General features: G+C 42.3%; 1 protein-coding gene across 2 annotated transcripts in view; it reads left to right on the forward strand.

Annotated features, from left to right (window-relative positions):
• The window catches only part of SLIT3 (slit guidance ligand 3), a 482,015-nt gene that overhangs the window by 424,910 nt on the left and 42,797 nt on the right, over nucleotides 1-14,308 (forward strand). For both annotated transcript variants that reach the window (XM_082064057.1, XM_082064056.1), the window contains 2 exons: nucleotides 1,419-1,516; nucleotides 7,844-7,983. In XM_082064057.1, the coding sequence (XP_081920183.1) occupies nucleotides 1,419-1,516; nucleotides 7,844-7,983 (238 nt within the window). The remainder of the gene's footprint in view (nucleotides 1-1,418; nucleotides 1,517-7,843; nucleotides 7,984-14,308) is intronic.

The following is a 14,308-nucleotide window of genomic DNA, read 5'->3' on the forward strand; positions in this document are numbered from 1 at the left end:
GCTGCTGCGCCGGGGGAGTCAACTCGCAGTGTGCCCGGGATGGCCAGGTCTTCCTGTTGGTCTTTGGAAGTGTTTCTCTTCTGATTCAACCAAGGACAAGGATGTCCCTGTTTCCATGTATTTGTGCAGATTTTAAAAGGCAAAGCTGCTTCACCTGTCTGTGGGGAATGCTGGGGACAGAGCCTCAAGAATCATAGAATCTTAGGATGTCCTGAATTGGAAGGGACTCACAAGTATCATTGAGTCCAGCTCCACAGTTCACACCGTGTGTCTGAGGACGTTGTCCAGTCTCTTCTTGAACACTGTCAGGATGGGGCCGTGACACCTCCCTGGGGAGCCTGTTCAGTGTCCAGCACCTCTGGGTGAAGAACCTTTTCCTCATGTCCAACTGACCCTCCCCTGGCACATCTTCTGCCATTCCCTGGTTCTGTCACTGTCACAGAGAAGAGCTCAGCCCTGCCCCTCCTGCTCCTGCTGAGGAACCTGCAGCCCCACGAGCTCTGCCCTCAGTCTGCTCTGCTCCAGCTGAACAAACTCAGGGACTTTAGCTCTTCCTCCTTTGGTAGGAAGAGTAGAGAGATCTCTTGAGCATCTTGTGGTTGCACAGATCCCTTGGGTATGGAGGCTTTCAGGTATCTTTATTCCACCCTACTGTGAAAAGCAAGACCAAACTCTTTGATGTATTTGGCAATTTTACAAATAGCTTGTTCTAATCAACACAATGCTCAGAAAAATATGTCTGTGCCTTGACGAGCCAATTAAAGGTCAGCTGGTAGCAGCTGAGGTTGTTCAAGCTGGTGAAGTTCAGTTGGAACTAATGTGTGTTTTAGGGCAAACTTTAAGAAGGGAACTGGTTCAACAATGGTATCTCAAACAGGATTTGTTGTGTGCTGTACAGAAACTGAAACTCAACTCCCACAATAAAAATGAATTTTCCCCTTTAGGTTTGGACAATGTGCAGTAATGAGGAGGGTGTTCTGTTGCAGTGTTCAACTGAGCACTTGGTAAATGAGCGCTGACTCTATGCGGTCTTGTGCTGTGTGTGGCCTTCTGCTTACCTCTGGTCATGATTAATTCTCTTCATTGTAACTAATGTTAGACATTGAAGTGTGTTAGAGTAATGCTGAAACCAAATGTTTCCTTAAAACAGTCAAATGAAAGAGTTGACCAAAATCTTGAAACTGAAATGATACCAAGGTACCCACCAGTCCCACTGGTCAGAACAGTTGCCCTGCCCAAATTCTCACTGAAGTGATGAATATATCTGACCATCAATAAAGAGCATCAGGTGATGTGGTGGGTCTGAACACCACAGACCTCCTGTAAATGGTGCCACGTGTAGGGTAAGGGAGCAAGAGATGTTGATTTAGATTACATGAGTCTTACTAACCTTGTTTCTTTTGAATTTTCCCAAATAGGGTCGAGACTGCAGTGTGCCCATTAATTCCTGCATTCAAAATCCATGTCAGAATGGAGGGACTTGCCACCTCACCGAGGCAAATAAAGATGGATTCAGGTAGTAACACAAAGTTCATTTAAAATGAGGTGATAAAATTAAATGTGTTTCTACTTTGCATTAATGAACTATAATGGTTACATTATAAAAGCTGCTGCATGTGACACTTCTCTTTGCCATACAAAAAAATTAATCTGGTTTCATTTGTGACATATTGTTTCCTCTGAAACAAGCCTCCTTATTTTCTCATAATGCAATATAGTCTTAAGAACCATTTGGAGTGATCTCCCTGATCTGCATTGTGTTATCTGTATGTTAATTTGCCTTGGGGCATTTCAAACTCGCACATACCCTTTTTTGTATTTGTAAAATAAATGTCTGTTGCTTGACAACCAGATGCAAAATATTTTCATACTGAAGAATCATGTAGACAAACAGGCTTTAAAGAAACAATTAGAAAGCATGGAGGGATTGCCACATCCTGAGCGCTGTGCCTGCAAGACAATAACCTTTACGGCTGCACTTGACGGATTTCAGTTTTCCCATACGAGAAAGATGTAGCATGAGTGGGGTTACTCAAAGAGAAATCCAAATATATTCATGAGGTAACTGAGAGATTTGTGCTGCTACAGGCACTGCTTTACCACTAAGAAAATACAAGTTTGAGGCTTTGGTCACTTGTTGTCATTAAAGTTGCTGGATTGGTTTTGGCTTTTTAGTAAAGAGTTGCTCAGATTTTCATAGATTTGGTCCTTAGTATTTATCCTATTTCTTGCACAAAATATGTACAAAAGTACACCGTGCTGCTGTTCCAATTGCATATACGAAAGCCTCACGTCTAAAAGCTTTTCTGCATTACTGAGGCTGCTGCTTTGTCTTCTCCTGTGTCCAGGTTCCTATCAGTGACAGCTGGAGGGAGATACTGAATTTTGCAGGGTTTATCAGCGCTGTAAGCAGGGAAACAAACCACTTCATTTTTTCAGTTTGATTGCAGTTCGGTTTCAGACTGTTCCAACGAAGTTAACTATTTCTTAACCAAGTCAGCAAACCCATGTCATCTTATGTCAGAAAATAGGGTTGTTTTTTTTCCAAAACAGAAAGGGTCGGGTGAAACTTTGGGTGGCTGGCAGGACTTTGGGTGTCCTGTCCCCTACCAGTGGCGGGATGCACTTTATCTTTCCAGCAGAGCATTGCGGCTTCTTTTTGGCTCCCCAAATCCCTCCTGTGGGAACGAGGCACAGAAAAGTTTCCATTTTGCGCTGTGGGTGGGATGAGTGGGGAAGCAGCAAATGGAAATGAGGTGGCTCTGCAGATCACAGCACATGCGAATGGGCACGTTGCTTGGCAGGAGCCCCGAGATTTGGGTGAAATGCTACTCTACCCTTGTGATCTGCTAGACCTCTTGTTGATTCAGATTTTAGCAGGTCCAGCAGTTTTTGGTGTAGAAGTTGAGGTTTGGTTTCTCCTTGAGAGAATAAAGGTCTGGTGGTCTTCAGTTCGGGTTCCCTTCTGGTCGCCCTCATGCAATACTATTTAGATAGATTTTTTCCAGCTTGTGCCAAAGCAAAATTGCGCCGAATTAGAATATCTGTTTTCTGTCACTCAGTACTCATTTCTCAAAAATACAGCTGATATTAAAAATGTGCTAGTAAAACGTTTTATAATATCCATAATACTGGAATGAAAGGCTTCAGCTTCTATTTTACATCAGGTTTTTCTTTAGTATTTTTGGTTTGTTCTATGGTAGAAAGTCAAAAGTTTTGAATGATCTGAAATGAAAGCCACTTCTGAAATTTTTGAGTAAATAATTTTACAATTTCAGAGGCTTTGCTTCAGCTCCAAATGAATGTAGGTTTTGAGATCCTTTGCAAAACTACGGGGGTGGTTTCATTGCTGAACAACATTTGAGGCTTTTTAGGGAAAATTTCTGCTTTTATAGTTATTTATGTAGTTTCAGTTGGTCTAATAAAAGACACATAAAACTGTATCTCGTCAAAATCTTGCTTCATAAAACTGAATGTTCCGCTTATGCATTGCTCTGTTTTTTTCTCCATGTTTTTAATTCGGTCGGTCCGTAGCCCCAGCTGCTCTGGAGAACACCAGCATGGGGCTTTTGCACGTCTTAGAGAAATGTGGTGTGGGGATGGAACAGTGAAGGGGAAGATGAATAAACATTTTGAGATTGAATTTGGTTGGTTTGGGGTCTTTTTGGTGGGAAATCTCCTCTCCATTGGATGGCAGCAGTCAGAGTTATATGCATCAAGATGGGAAAACGTTGCCTTGGATTATATGCTGTGAGGAAGTGGATGTCAGAAACATTTTCATGAGAGGCCTCCTTGGTTTTTTCTGTTGTGTGGCCTGTAAAAGAAATTATATCTTCTGTATATTCTCTTCCCTGGGGAAATATATTCATACACAAGCTCTGCTGCCAAACTTGTCAAATCTTTACTCTTGTAAAAAGGAAACTTAAGCCAAAGCTCTTTCCCTATGAAATGCCAAGCAGTTTAACTCTCCAGTTTCTGCAGCCCTAGACAAGAAAATTACCTTTTAACTAATGCTGAGGTGGTGATGTTCCCCAGGCAAAGGCAGGAAATTCATAGTTATGACTGAGATTCCAGCCCGACGCGCCCGCTGTGCCGGGGACCCGGGGGACAGGCGGCAGCGGGGGACTGAGCCGCTCAGATTTGTGGTGATAGCAGGTCCTGGTGGGGCAGCCAAGGGCAAAGGTTCAGCTGGAGCTCTTCAGTCCTCCTTGGCATCTTTTATTCTTGCACTTTTTCAATTCGGAATAATTTTCACGTTCTTTTTTTTTCAGGTAACTTCTGTATTAAAGAATAGTTAAGTAGCGTTGTGTGGCTCAGGGGATTAAAATATTAAGTTCTTCCTCCCTTGGAATTACTCATTCTAATCTAATATATGTCCCCTTTGACAAAAAGTTGCCAAAAAAGGTGCTTATTCAGACTGATAAAATACGACGGTCAGTCAGACGTGTCCTGATCCTTTAGTATGCCTGGAAGTTGAGACTTTGACGAAGGAGGCAGAGCCGCCAGCTCAGCTTCAGTTTAGCCACAGGCAACCAGCTGATCTTTGATAACCTACTGTGCTGGGAAACAAAAGTCTCTGGATTATTTTAGCTTGTCTCCATATAAACCCCCACTCATTTTTCCAGAGCGTTTTCTTGAGCGTTTTCCACAAACTTTAAGTTCTCTCATAAATGTAAAATCCTGGATCTCATTAACTCCCTAGTGTTAATTCTGCTTACTTCAAGGAAAAACGTTGCGTTTCCAGACTTACAGGCTACTCCATTGGGATGTAGATGTATAAAGCTCCTTTACCAAGAAACTGTAATATTCCTGAAAGAATTTACGATCTTTGTTTAAAAGTTGATTTTTTTGAAACATGTTATACTATATATATGCCTATGTTAATAAACAGATGCCAAACTGTTTCATTAGAGTTTGGGGAAAAAAAAATTGTTTAATATGGTAAACTTACAAAATCCTCAGTATACTTCAGCTCCAAAAGTTTACCCCCAAATGCTGTTATTAAGTTCTGTGTTCCCTTGCCCCTTCATGAGGATAATGATGATTTGGAGTTTCATTTAGTTCTTTCTTTTTAGGAAAGCACAACACTGACAGAAAATCCCTAACCTGGAGGAACAGGGAATTTGGACATTTATGCAATCACTACAGCTTAATAAAGAGTTCTTTCCTGCTCGACTGTATGGTTTCCAAGGTCCAAATGAAATGCCGTCTCACACCGCTTCACTGTTTAGTCAGTACAAACTTTTCATCGTTGTCTCTGGAATTAATTTTCTCTCTTGGTCAGATGGAACCCAAGTTCGATGACCTTCCAGTCACTCTGCAAACTTCATTTTTCTTCTAAGCTTTTTCTGGGAAAATACATACAAACAGTCCCAAGCAGCAACTCTTTCAACATATGGTTCGGTCTGGGTCCCAAACTGTGTGTTTTATCATTTAATTTCGGTCCTCATATTTGGCACATTTGAATGCAAATCAAAATAAAGAATGGTACGTAAGTAATAATGTAAAGACCCCCTATAATACATAGGGACCAGTAGCCAAATGTCATCAATTATGCTGACATTTCCTTCAATATGGAATGTGTCCTAATACTGAGCAATTGTATGTTAACAATCCCACATGTATTGTTACTAATGGTAACTCTACTGAGTTGAACCATTACTGTGATAGTATTTAATAATGTCATTTTTAATTGCATACATCCAAGCTGTCCCAGTCCTTTTGTGGAAGGAAAATGGTGTTATATTCACATAAAAATAACCAACACAAAGCCACTCTTGTTGCTTTTCTTTAAATGGAGAGAAGAAAAAATGTGCTCTCAAACTGAGACCTTGGATGCCAAGTTGCAGCCTGGAGCATATTTTTATGGCTGAGTTATAAACCTTTGAAAATGGGGTTTTGTAATCAGAAAGGGAGACATGACGAATGTGCCACTGTATTTAATTAGATGTCTTTAACCCCCTCCCTGATACTTGCATCGCCACAAATGATGGTGTGCCAGCTCTTCTTTCCTGCCTGCCTCCTGCGATCCTCTGGATCACCGCGGAGTCAGCAAGCGAACATCTTTTATTAGCAATAATGAGCTTGAGACAGGAAAAGAAAATATTTCTTATTGATTTATTGTGTCTTAAATTGGATTTATTTGAGCAGTTTGGTTTTTGGTTATTCACGGTGAAGATTTTCTAACTCTTATGACCTGTGAGTGGTCCCTGCAGCGCTGAATGACGATTACTCTTAGCATGGGGTCTATGTGCCTGTTCTGTACCCGTCTAGAAGATCTTACTTTTGTGGTGGCTTAACACACATTCCCTGCCCTTTTTTCTTTCTCTTTGGTATTCCCTTCATTTCTGATGTTGCCCATGTCATGAAGAGTCTAATTTGATCCTGAGGGTCCAACCTAGGACCCGCTGAAGGCGGATGCAGAGCTCTGTACTCTCCCTGCCTTGCACTCCGCTCAGTCTGGGGCGCACAGGAGCAAGAGTCACAGTGTCACCCTGAGAGCAGCCAACCCTTTCCTTCACAGATTCTGAACATCTCTTTCTCCAGGGCATTCCCCATCTCAACCCCATGACACCTACATACAACAGGATGACTGCCCCGTGTCCACTTTGTGCATCTGAGATGAAAGAAGTCCTCTGCAGCCATCTCTGCATTGGAAACTCTCCTGGTTTCAGGAATCAGTGGCTGGCAATTAGTGTGACTGCTCTGGTGCTTTCTGGGTTTCATTCTCATCAATCGCTAGTGCTTGTTCAATCCCTTTCTGCCACCAGTACTTGCATGGGAAAGGAACAGCTGAATGAATGCGTAGTTCGGACTAGAACTCAACACAACTTCCCTTCCACACACATGCTTTCTGTGACCAGTGAACAGCAATGCTGTTCAAACATTGCAGATATCGTTGCTGGCTTCTCAGGAGCCACTGAAATGACTGGAGCACTTAACACATGTTTTTAGACTCTCTTTTGAGAAACTGTGGCCTCCACCTCTTCATCACTTACAGTTAGTTTAAAATATAAAGGTTCTCTTAGCAACCATAACTTCTGGATCTAGAGAGAAAACTGAGATTTACAAAAAAAACTGAAGTCATTCTTCAACCTCTTAGTTTCATACAGTTCCTCTAGGGACCATATATCACAGTCTTGTGAGATAAAATATTTAGTGCGATTATTCTTCGATTATAAGATGTGTGTCCACATCCTGACAGAACCTTTCCTAGCTCTGCCATTGTTTGTTTGTGTTTTAGCTGAATTATCTAGACATCATCAGCTCTTCTACAAATAGATGTTGGAAGAGCTGTAGAAGTACAGAAACGATACTGCACTTGCAAAAGCAATCGTTCCCAAACATTTCTTGTTTGGACAAGTGACAAAGGGGTAATGAGAAGAAAAGGTTCATGTCTGCAAACTCAAGTCAAGCTGTTGCTCCTTGAAGAGAGTGAGCTATCTAAAAGCTGTCAAGTCGCCCTATGACTGTTTAGTCCTCGGTAGGCAAGTATCACTTGCAAAATCATGAACAGAGAAGCCAAGGACTTGAATATTGTGATGCAACTGGAGTTGCTTACTGCCCTGGAGTTGCTCACTTTAATTCAGGGCTGGGGTTATCCACAAAGAAAGCAAAGAGAAGCGCCACAGAGGCTGTCTCCTGCTGATGCTTTTTTGTCTCATGTAAATAATTATGTGACCCCATGAACCATCAGACTGCATCCCTCACCAAACACATATGGTTAAACTGTGGTGAATTGGGCTCTAGCAACTGGCTTTTTAATTTCAGTTTCATACCTCAAACCTCCTGCCCATTCAGATCCATGCTAACTTTCATTATTCCTTTTTTTCTTTCTCCAAAGCTGTTCTTGTGTCCTTGGGTATGAGGGGGAAAGGTGTGAAATAAACCCAGATGACTGCGAAGATAATGACTGCGAGAACAACTCTACGTGTGTGGATGGGATCAACAACTATGTCTGTCTCTGCCCTCCTAACTACACAGGTAAGAAGGGGCCACAACCAAAGAAGAACAGGAATCCAGGAGGGTCCGAAGGCACGTTTGCTTTTTCTGTGAGTGTATATTTAACCAAGAATCTAGTCCCGTGTTGAAGCCACCTGGATGCCTTACTGGAAAGAGATTAGTTCTCCCAGTATTGCAAGACACATGCTCACAAACATGGCCGCTCTTCCGAGTCGAAATACTGATGCTTCATTGTAAAATACATTAAAATATAGTGAAGTTTAAGGTGTAGGAGAAATTTTTACTTTTGCATGCACATTGTGTAAATGTATTTCAGAAATATTCCCAGTACCGAGCTGAGTCTGATGTACATCTGTTCTGAATCTTAGAAAATAAAAATAGTTCCTGTTTGAGTTATGGTAGGAAAACAGCTTTTGGGGCATGGCTTTCACCTGAGATCTCAGAGGCCCGCGTTTACTAAATAAAATGAGCCTGACAACGTGCTGTTTGAATTCGTTATCTCTAGTTCACAAATGGAGAAGCAAAGGCTGCGTAAGAAACTGTTGGTGCCCTTGTAGTCTTCCCAGTGCACCCATGGGGAGCCCAGCACGGCAGATGTGCCGTCACCTGCCAGGTCCACAGTGACAAAAGTTAGTAACAGAGTTAGAAATGGAATGAATATCTCCAGCGCCCATCCTGCATTTCAGATAAATTCCTTCCTAAACCTTCAGCAGGAGCAGAAACCCTCCTAACTGGAATCTAAAAATGCTTTTTCTCAAGTCGTTAGTGGAGCGGCGTTGACTCATTCAAACTGGGTTAGCGCGGTGAGGAAACACCTGCGATAGTTCCTGCTTCCATCCTTTGAAATGGGTTTATTACCTTCCAGCCTGCAGAAGTAATGAAGGGCTTCTTGTACACTGGAATATATTACATGTCAGGGGATTTAATGAGGATCAAGCTTGAGTGGCTGAGTAAGGCAGTAGGAAAGCTTCTAGAATTTCCAAACTCTTAAAATATTTTTGTGGCTGATACAAAGGAGGCCCATGTAAATCTTTAGCTGAGAAAAGCCTTATGACTTAAATGTACATTTATTGGTGTTATAAAATGATCTTTCTGCCAAAAACTGAAAAACTGCAGCTTAGCAGAGTAAAGAGTTCTGCTTATAGGATGTTGAGCCTGTTGTGCTTACTTGTGCACTATTTATGTGAGCTGTTCTTGGGTGGTTTCAAACAAAACTCTATAGAAATAGGCAGAGTCTTTACATTTACAAGAGGAAATATATTTGCCCAGCCAAGAAAATACATATTTAGTGAGGAATGGAATCCAGTATATACGCAGATACCCGTCCCTTTTCATGGGCATATTGCAGTTTATTTTGGTTTTTTGCAGACAAAAAAGGTAAGAAAGAACTAGGTTGGGACTCTTCAAATGGCAGTCTGGATAGAGGCCAGAGTACTCCTATGATTACGATACTTCAGATTCAGTCTTGAAATATTTTTAATCAGCTTACAGGGTTTTTTTTTGTTTTGTTTTGTGTGTGTGTTGGGGTTTTTTAACCTGGATATTGCTGTGCTTACGCTTCTTAGCAGGAGCTTGTCAAGTACTAGACCCCAGTCTTGCAATGTGGGAGGCACACAATTGTATATACTACACAAGTATTTGCTATCACAATGCAGGCAATAGCTTTGACTACAGTTGAAACAAACTGTATTTTTGAAGAAGAGCAGGAAATACTTCTGGAAAACATAATACAAGTCATAAGTGCAAAAGGTTGCAAAAATAGGGGTGTTGCTTAAATTCAAAATCAATAGGGGGATATTTCATCAAACCCGATCAGTGACCTGGAAGGACTCAGCTGGGCCGGGGGATCCCTCACAGTTCCCCCTGGTGCTCTCTGAGCAGAAAGGCAGGGAACAGCATAAAATGCCTGGAAGAACTGAAGCCACCAGCCAAACAAAAGTTGCATACAAGCCAAGCAAATCCGAGCCGTGGTTTTTGAGGGTCCTCTAAAAGCTGAGTCCAAACACAAGAAATTGGACAGCATCTGAAGTTGCCTGATGGAATGAACAGCAGCTGAGGAGATGCCGTGGAGGCACGGACGTGAGTCATGAAGAGGCACCTGGAAAGGATTTGTGTGCCTGGCTTGAAAAGAGAGGGCTCTGTTGGCCAAAGAGTTGGACTGAAATCTCCTGTGGCATCCAGGGCATCTCTGTGTATATTCTCTTTAAATAAACCTTTTTATACTGAAGCAATACCTGAAGCTACTATGGCAGTATCTATTAAAAAAGAAAAAGTGCAGATGGCTTTAATATCATGTTGAATGTACTAAGGATAGTGAACGCTAACATTTCAGGAGGAAAGTGGGTCACTGGAGGAATCAGGAATTCCTTATTCCTGTGCTCAGAAATGTGCATTGAGCCACCTGCTTCCCTCTCAGGTTCTGACTGTGCTGAACATGGTTTTAGCAAGCTGTGCGTGCTTCAGGGTTGCCAAGTGTATGGATTTTATCTATATTTGTTTGGACAAAGAGTGGATGACAGAGGATACTTTCCAGGGAAGCAGTTTTCTGTGAAGTAGTCAGGGTTACAATGAGCTCTCAGTGTGGTACTTTGCCTAAGAGGGCAGTGATATCCATAGGCAGAGTAGTCTAGTAGGACAGAAAATGTACTTCATATCTCTTTGTGTTGGGCCCAAATATTATAGTTAGTTCAGAATTGTTCAGTATTCAAGGAGCAAGTTGAGAGATGAGAGAGAAGATTAGAGGCGAAACAGAAAAAAACAGTGGGGGATTGAGAATAGGTCTTGAAGATCTCAAGGAAAAATATGTGATGTGGCTTAACAAAGAGTAGGCAGATAGATGAAGCTTTTCTCTTTGTTTTTCCACCTCCACAAATATTTGTATGGAGAACAGAAATTTCTTTAGAAGGTGCATTGACTGGCCTTTGGGGCTGAACAAATCCAGAATACACATTTTTATCAATGTAGTTCTACAAGAGTTGTTGCTTCTAGATACAAAACGGCTTTCTCAGCAGGTGCTGTAGTTAAAACACAAGTTAGTGCCCGAGTGCTCTGTGTTATGCTGGAGACGAGACTCGATGTTTCTGTACTGAGCATCTGTGATGTTTATAGATGCCCGGGTCCCTTCTTTTCCCGACCATGGAGGCAGGAAGGCTCTGGTAGCACTGCAAAGTAGGGATTCTGCATCCCACATCACTCCTGTGCTCTTGGATGCCATAAGGCTGGTAACACTGCAGTGATATTACAGTAAACGCTACGTGTGTGAAATAAATGTATGTCGTAATACAAATAATAGTCTGGATACAGGGAGAAAGAAGATCCAAGAGCGTGCATGTATGTTGCTCTGTAAGAAATATTTAGGATTGCCCTTGGTTTAGTTGACTAATGGTTAAATCGTGGTAGTAAATCTTATGTTCCTAAATGAAATGCAAATTAAAAATGCATGTGTTGGAAATATTGACTATGGACAGAAGTGCAGTATCCAGAGATTGGGTTTTTTTAATACCTTAGTATTTTCCTGCTTTATCTTCTGCCTGTCTAGTTTTACTTGTTACAGCCTTTTAAGGAAAGAATATCCCAAATAATGATGCATAAATTTTGCTTTCATTGGTTGGAATAATGAAGGCCAAAGATCTTTCTTCAATTAATAACTTTTTGCAGTGTTTTCCTTTCACGTTCTTGGACAGTCTTTCCCCCCACTCAAAGTAGATGAAAAATGGGCAATTAGTTAAGTGACTGCTGAGGGAAGGAATTTCCCACACTCCAGCCCCATCTCACTTTCATTTAAAGAAAAAATACCTACACTCACAAACCACTTTCCTAGTTCCTTTCCATCTAACAACTTTAAAACAATGTGCAAATACAAATGGATTCTATGAAATCCCCTCTACTCTGCCCTGGGGAGACCACATCTGGAATATTGTGTCCAGTTGTGGCCCCTCAGTTCCAGCAGGACAGGGAACTGCTGGAGAGAGTCCAGCGCAGCCACCAAGATGCTGAAGGGAGTGGAGCATCTCCCGTGTGAGGAAAGGCTGAGGGAGCTGGGGCTCTGGAGCTGGAGGAGACTGAGGGGGGACGTATTAATGTTTACAGATATATAAAGGGTGAGTGTCAGGAGGATGGAGCCAGGCTCTTCTCAGTGACAACCACTGATAGGACAAGGGGCAATGGGTACAAACTGGAACACAAAAGGTTCCACTTAGATATGAGAAGAAACTTCTTCTCAGCAAGGGTGACAGACCAGGCTGCCCAGGGGGGTTGTGGAGTCTCCTTCTGTGCAGACATTCCAACCCGCCTGGACACCTTCCTGTGTAACCTCATCTGGGTGTTCCTGCTCCATGGGGGGATTGCACTGGATGAGCTTTCCAGGTCCCTTCCAGTCCCTGACATTCTGGGATTCTGTGAAATAAGTGAATGTAAGTTAAAGAAGACAAAATGGAGAGGGGAGGGTAGGCCATTCACTACTGTCATAGACCTCCTTGAGAGCCATCACTGTTTGCTTATATTTCCAGATCCAAATATAGGATTTCATACCTCCAAAAAGAGATCCCCTCCTCAGTCTCACTGTCGCTCTCCCTTGAAGAGGTGTCCAAACATATAAAAAAGACAAAATCGGCTGTACAAAGTGTGTGCTATGGTTTTATGCTTCAAACTATGTACTATGGTTTTATGCTTTCAACTTGCTAGTTTATTTAGTTTTGTTTGTTTGCTCTGACTTTTCCTTCTTCCTATCTATTCAGTTTTGGCCAGAAGCAGAAATGTGTAGCACTTACACAAAACATCAGGAAATATTTCAGGTTTTGCCAAGGATGCTAAAAAGCCTCAGCAAATAGCTACACCTCTTTGTTCTGAAACCTAAACAAAGAAAATTAGTGGCTTCTACTACTGAAAATAGGTCTTTTCTAAAAGACAAGGCATCCCATGGTGGGGAGCAAGTGTTTTAAAATAGTTTGTTTCCCTGGGAAAAAGCTGCAAGCAGTTTGTAACACAGGACAAAAAAATATTGCTCAAAAAAACAAAAAGCTAGAAACTATTTCTGGTTTTATGTGTTTGGAAGAGAAGGCTAAGATGTATTTTACCTTAGGGGACCTTGTGGTGTCCTGTGGTAGATGGTATCTGAGATTTTTGCAGTTAAGCTACTTTTAGACAGCACACTATTCACTGTTAGTGATTATGGCCTCTTTTCCTGGCGTAGCTGATTGCGGCAACGGTGCGTGGCCAAAGCCAAGCACTTAGTCACGCTAAACAGCTCTGGAAGAAAGATGCCGTGTGGCTGACACCGTGTGCTGGAGCTCCCCAGCACTACCCATCGCCAGTTTGCGCCAGTGCCCAAGACAGGCACCGGTGGCAGCTGAATGAAAACACAGTGCGTCATGGCACTCTAGGTTGGTTTTTTGCCCCTTGCGAATTTTTAACTACGTGTTTGACATAGGAACGGGAAGGGTTTAGGTGGCGTGGTTCAGCATTGCGGTTCCACAAGGACAGGGGCCGCCTCGTAAACACTGAAAGCTTTATCAAGTACTTAACATCGGCCTCTTTTTAAATTTTGGAACTTCAGCCACAATTTCCTCAAGACAAACAGAGAAAATTGTGGTCAAAGTTTGATGTATTTTCTTCCTTTTATTTGAAGGATTTCTGCCTTACATGGAAGTTTCTCAGTTTTAGTTACTTGGCAAACGTGAAGTGTATTTGCTTTTTGTGCAGAAAATGAAAAGGCACCCACATTTCCCACTTGCATAAGTATGAATGAGAAGTGCTGGAAGAGCTGGGAGTTTTTAGCTTTGTTCAAGAGCCTAAGCCCATTTCCAACCCTGTTTTATTGAGAGAGAACCCACATGTCATTGCTATCAGATTGGACTCTCTTATCTCATTGTACTGGGGCTGAAGAAGGGGCTGGCAGTGCTGCAGCCTGTCTGTGGTCTCCATGTGGGTGTCCTGTCATGCTGGAGCTCTCAGCTCCAGGATTTCCTCTGGCCCATTTGTAAAATGCAATGTGTCATATTTGGGGAACCAGATATAGCGGAGAATTTCTCTTGTGTTCATCAGGACCGCAGCGTATCTCTGAGGAAAAGAAATCTCAGCTATTACTGTCTTAAAGGATGGGTGGAGTGAGTATCATCCTCAGATGGGATTCATGATTCATTAAATCCGCTCTGTGAAGAAACACATCAGAGGATTAGAAGTTCACCACCAGCCCATTAGTTAGCTGCTTACTGGCATACTGGTGGTGCACACTGCATAGTTACTGTAATAAAGCTGGGAGGAGCCGAGTCCAGCTATGGACATCAAATGTATTCGGCATGCAGACGCCGCCGGGATGGCCACGTTAGAACTGCCAGCAGGAAATGAG

This window comes from Streptopelia decaocto, assembly GCF_964273445.1.
Source record: "Streptopelia decaocto genome assembly, chromosome: 12".
NCBI lineage: Eukaryota > Metazoa > Chordata > Aves > Columbiformes > Columbidae > Streptopelia > Streptopelia decaocto.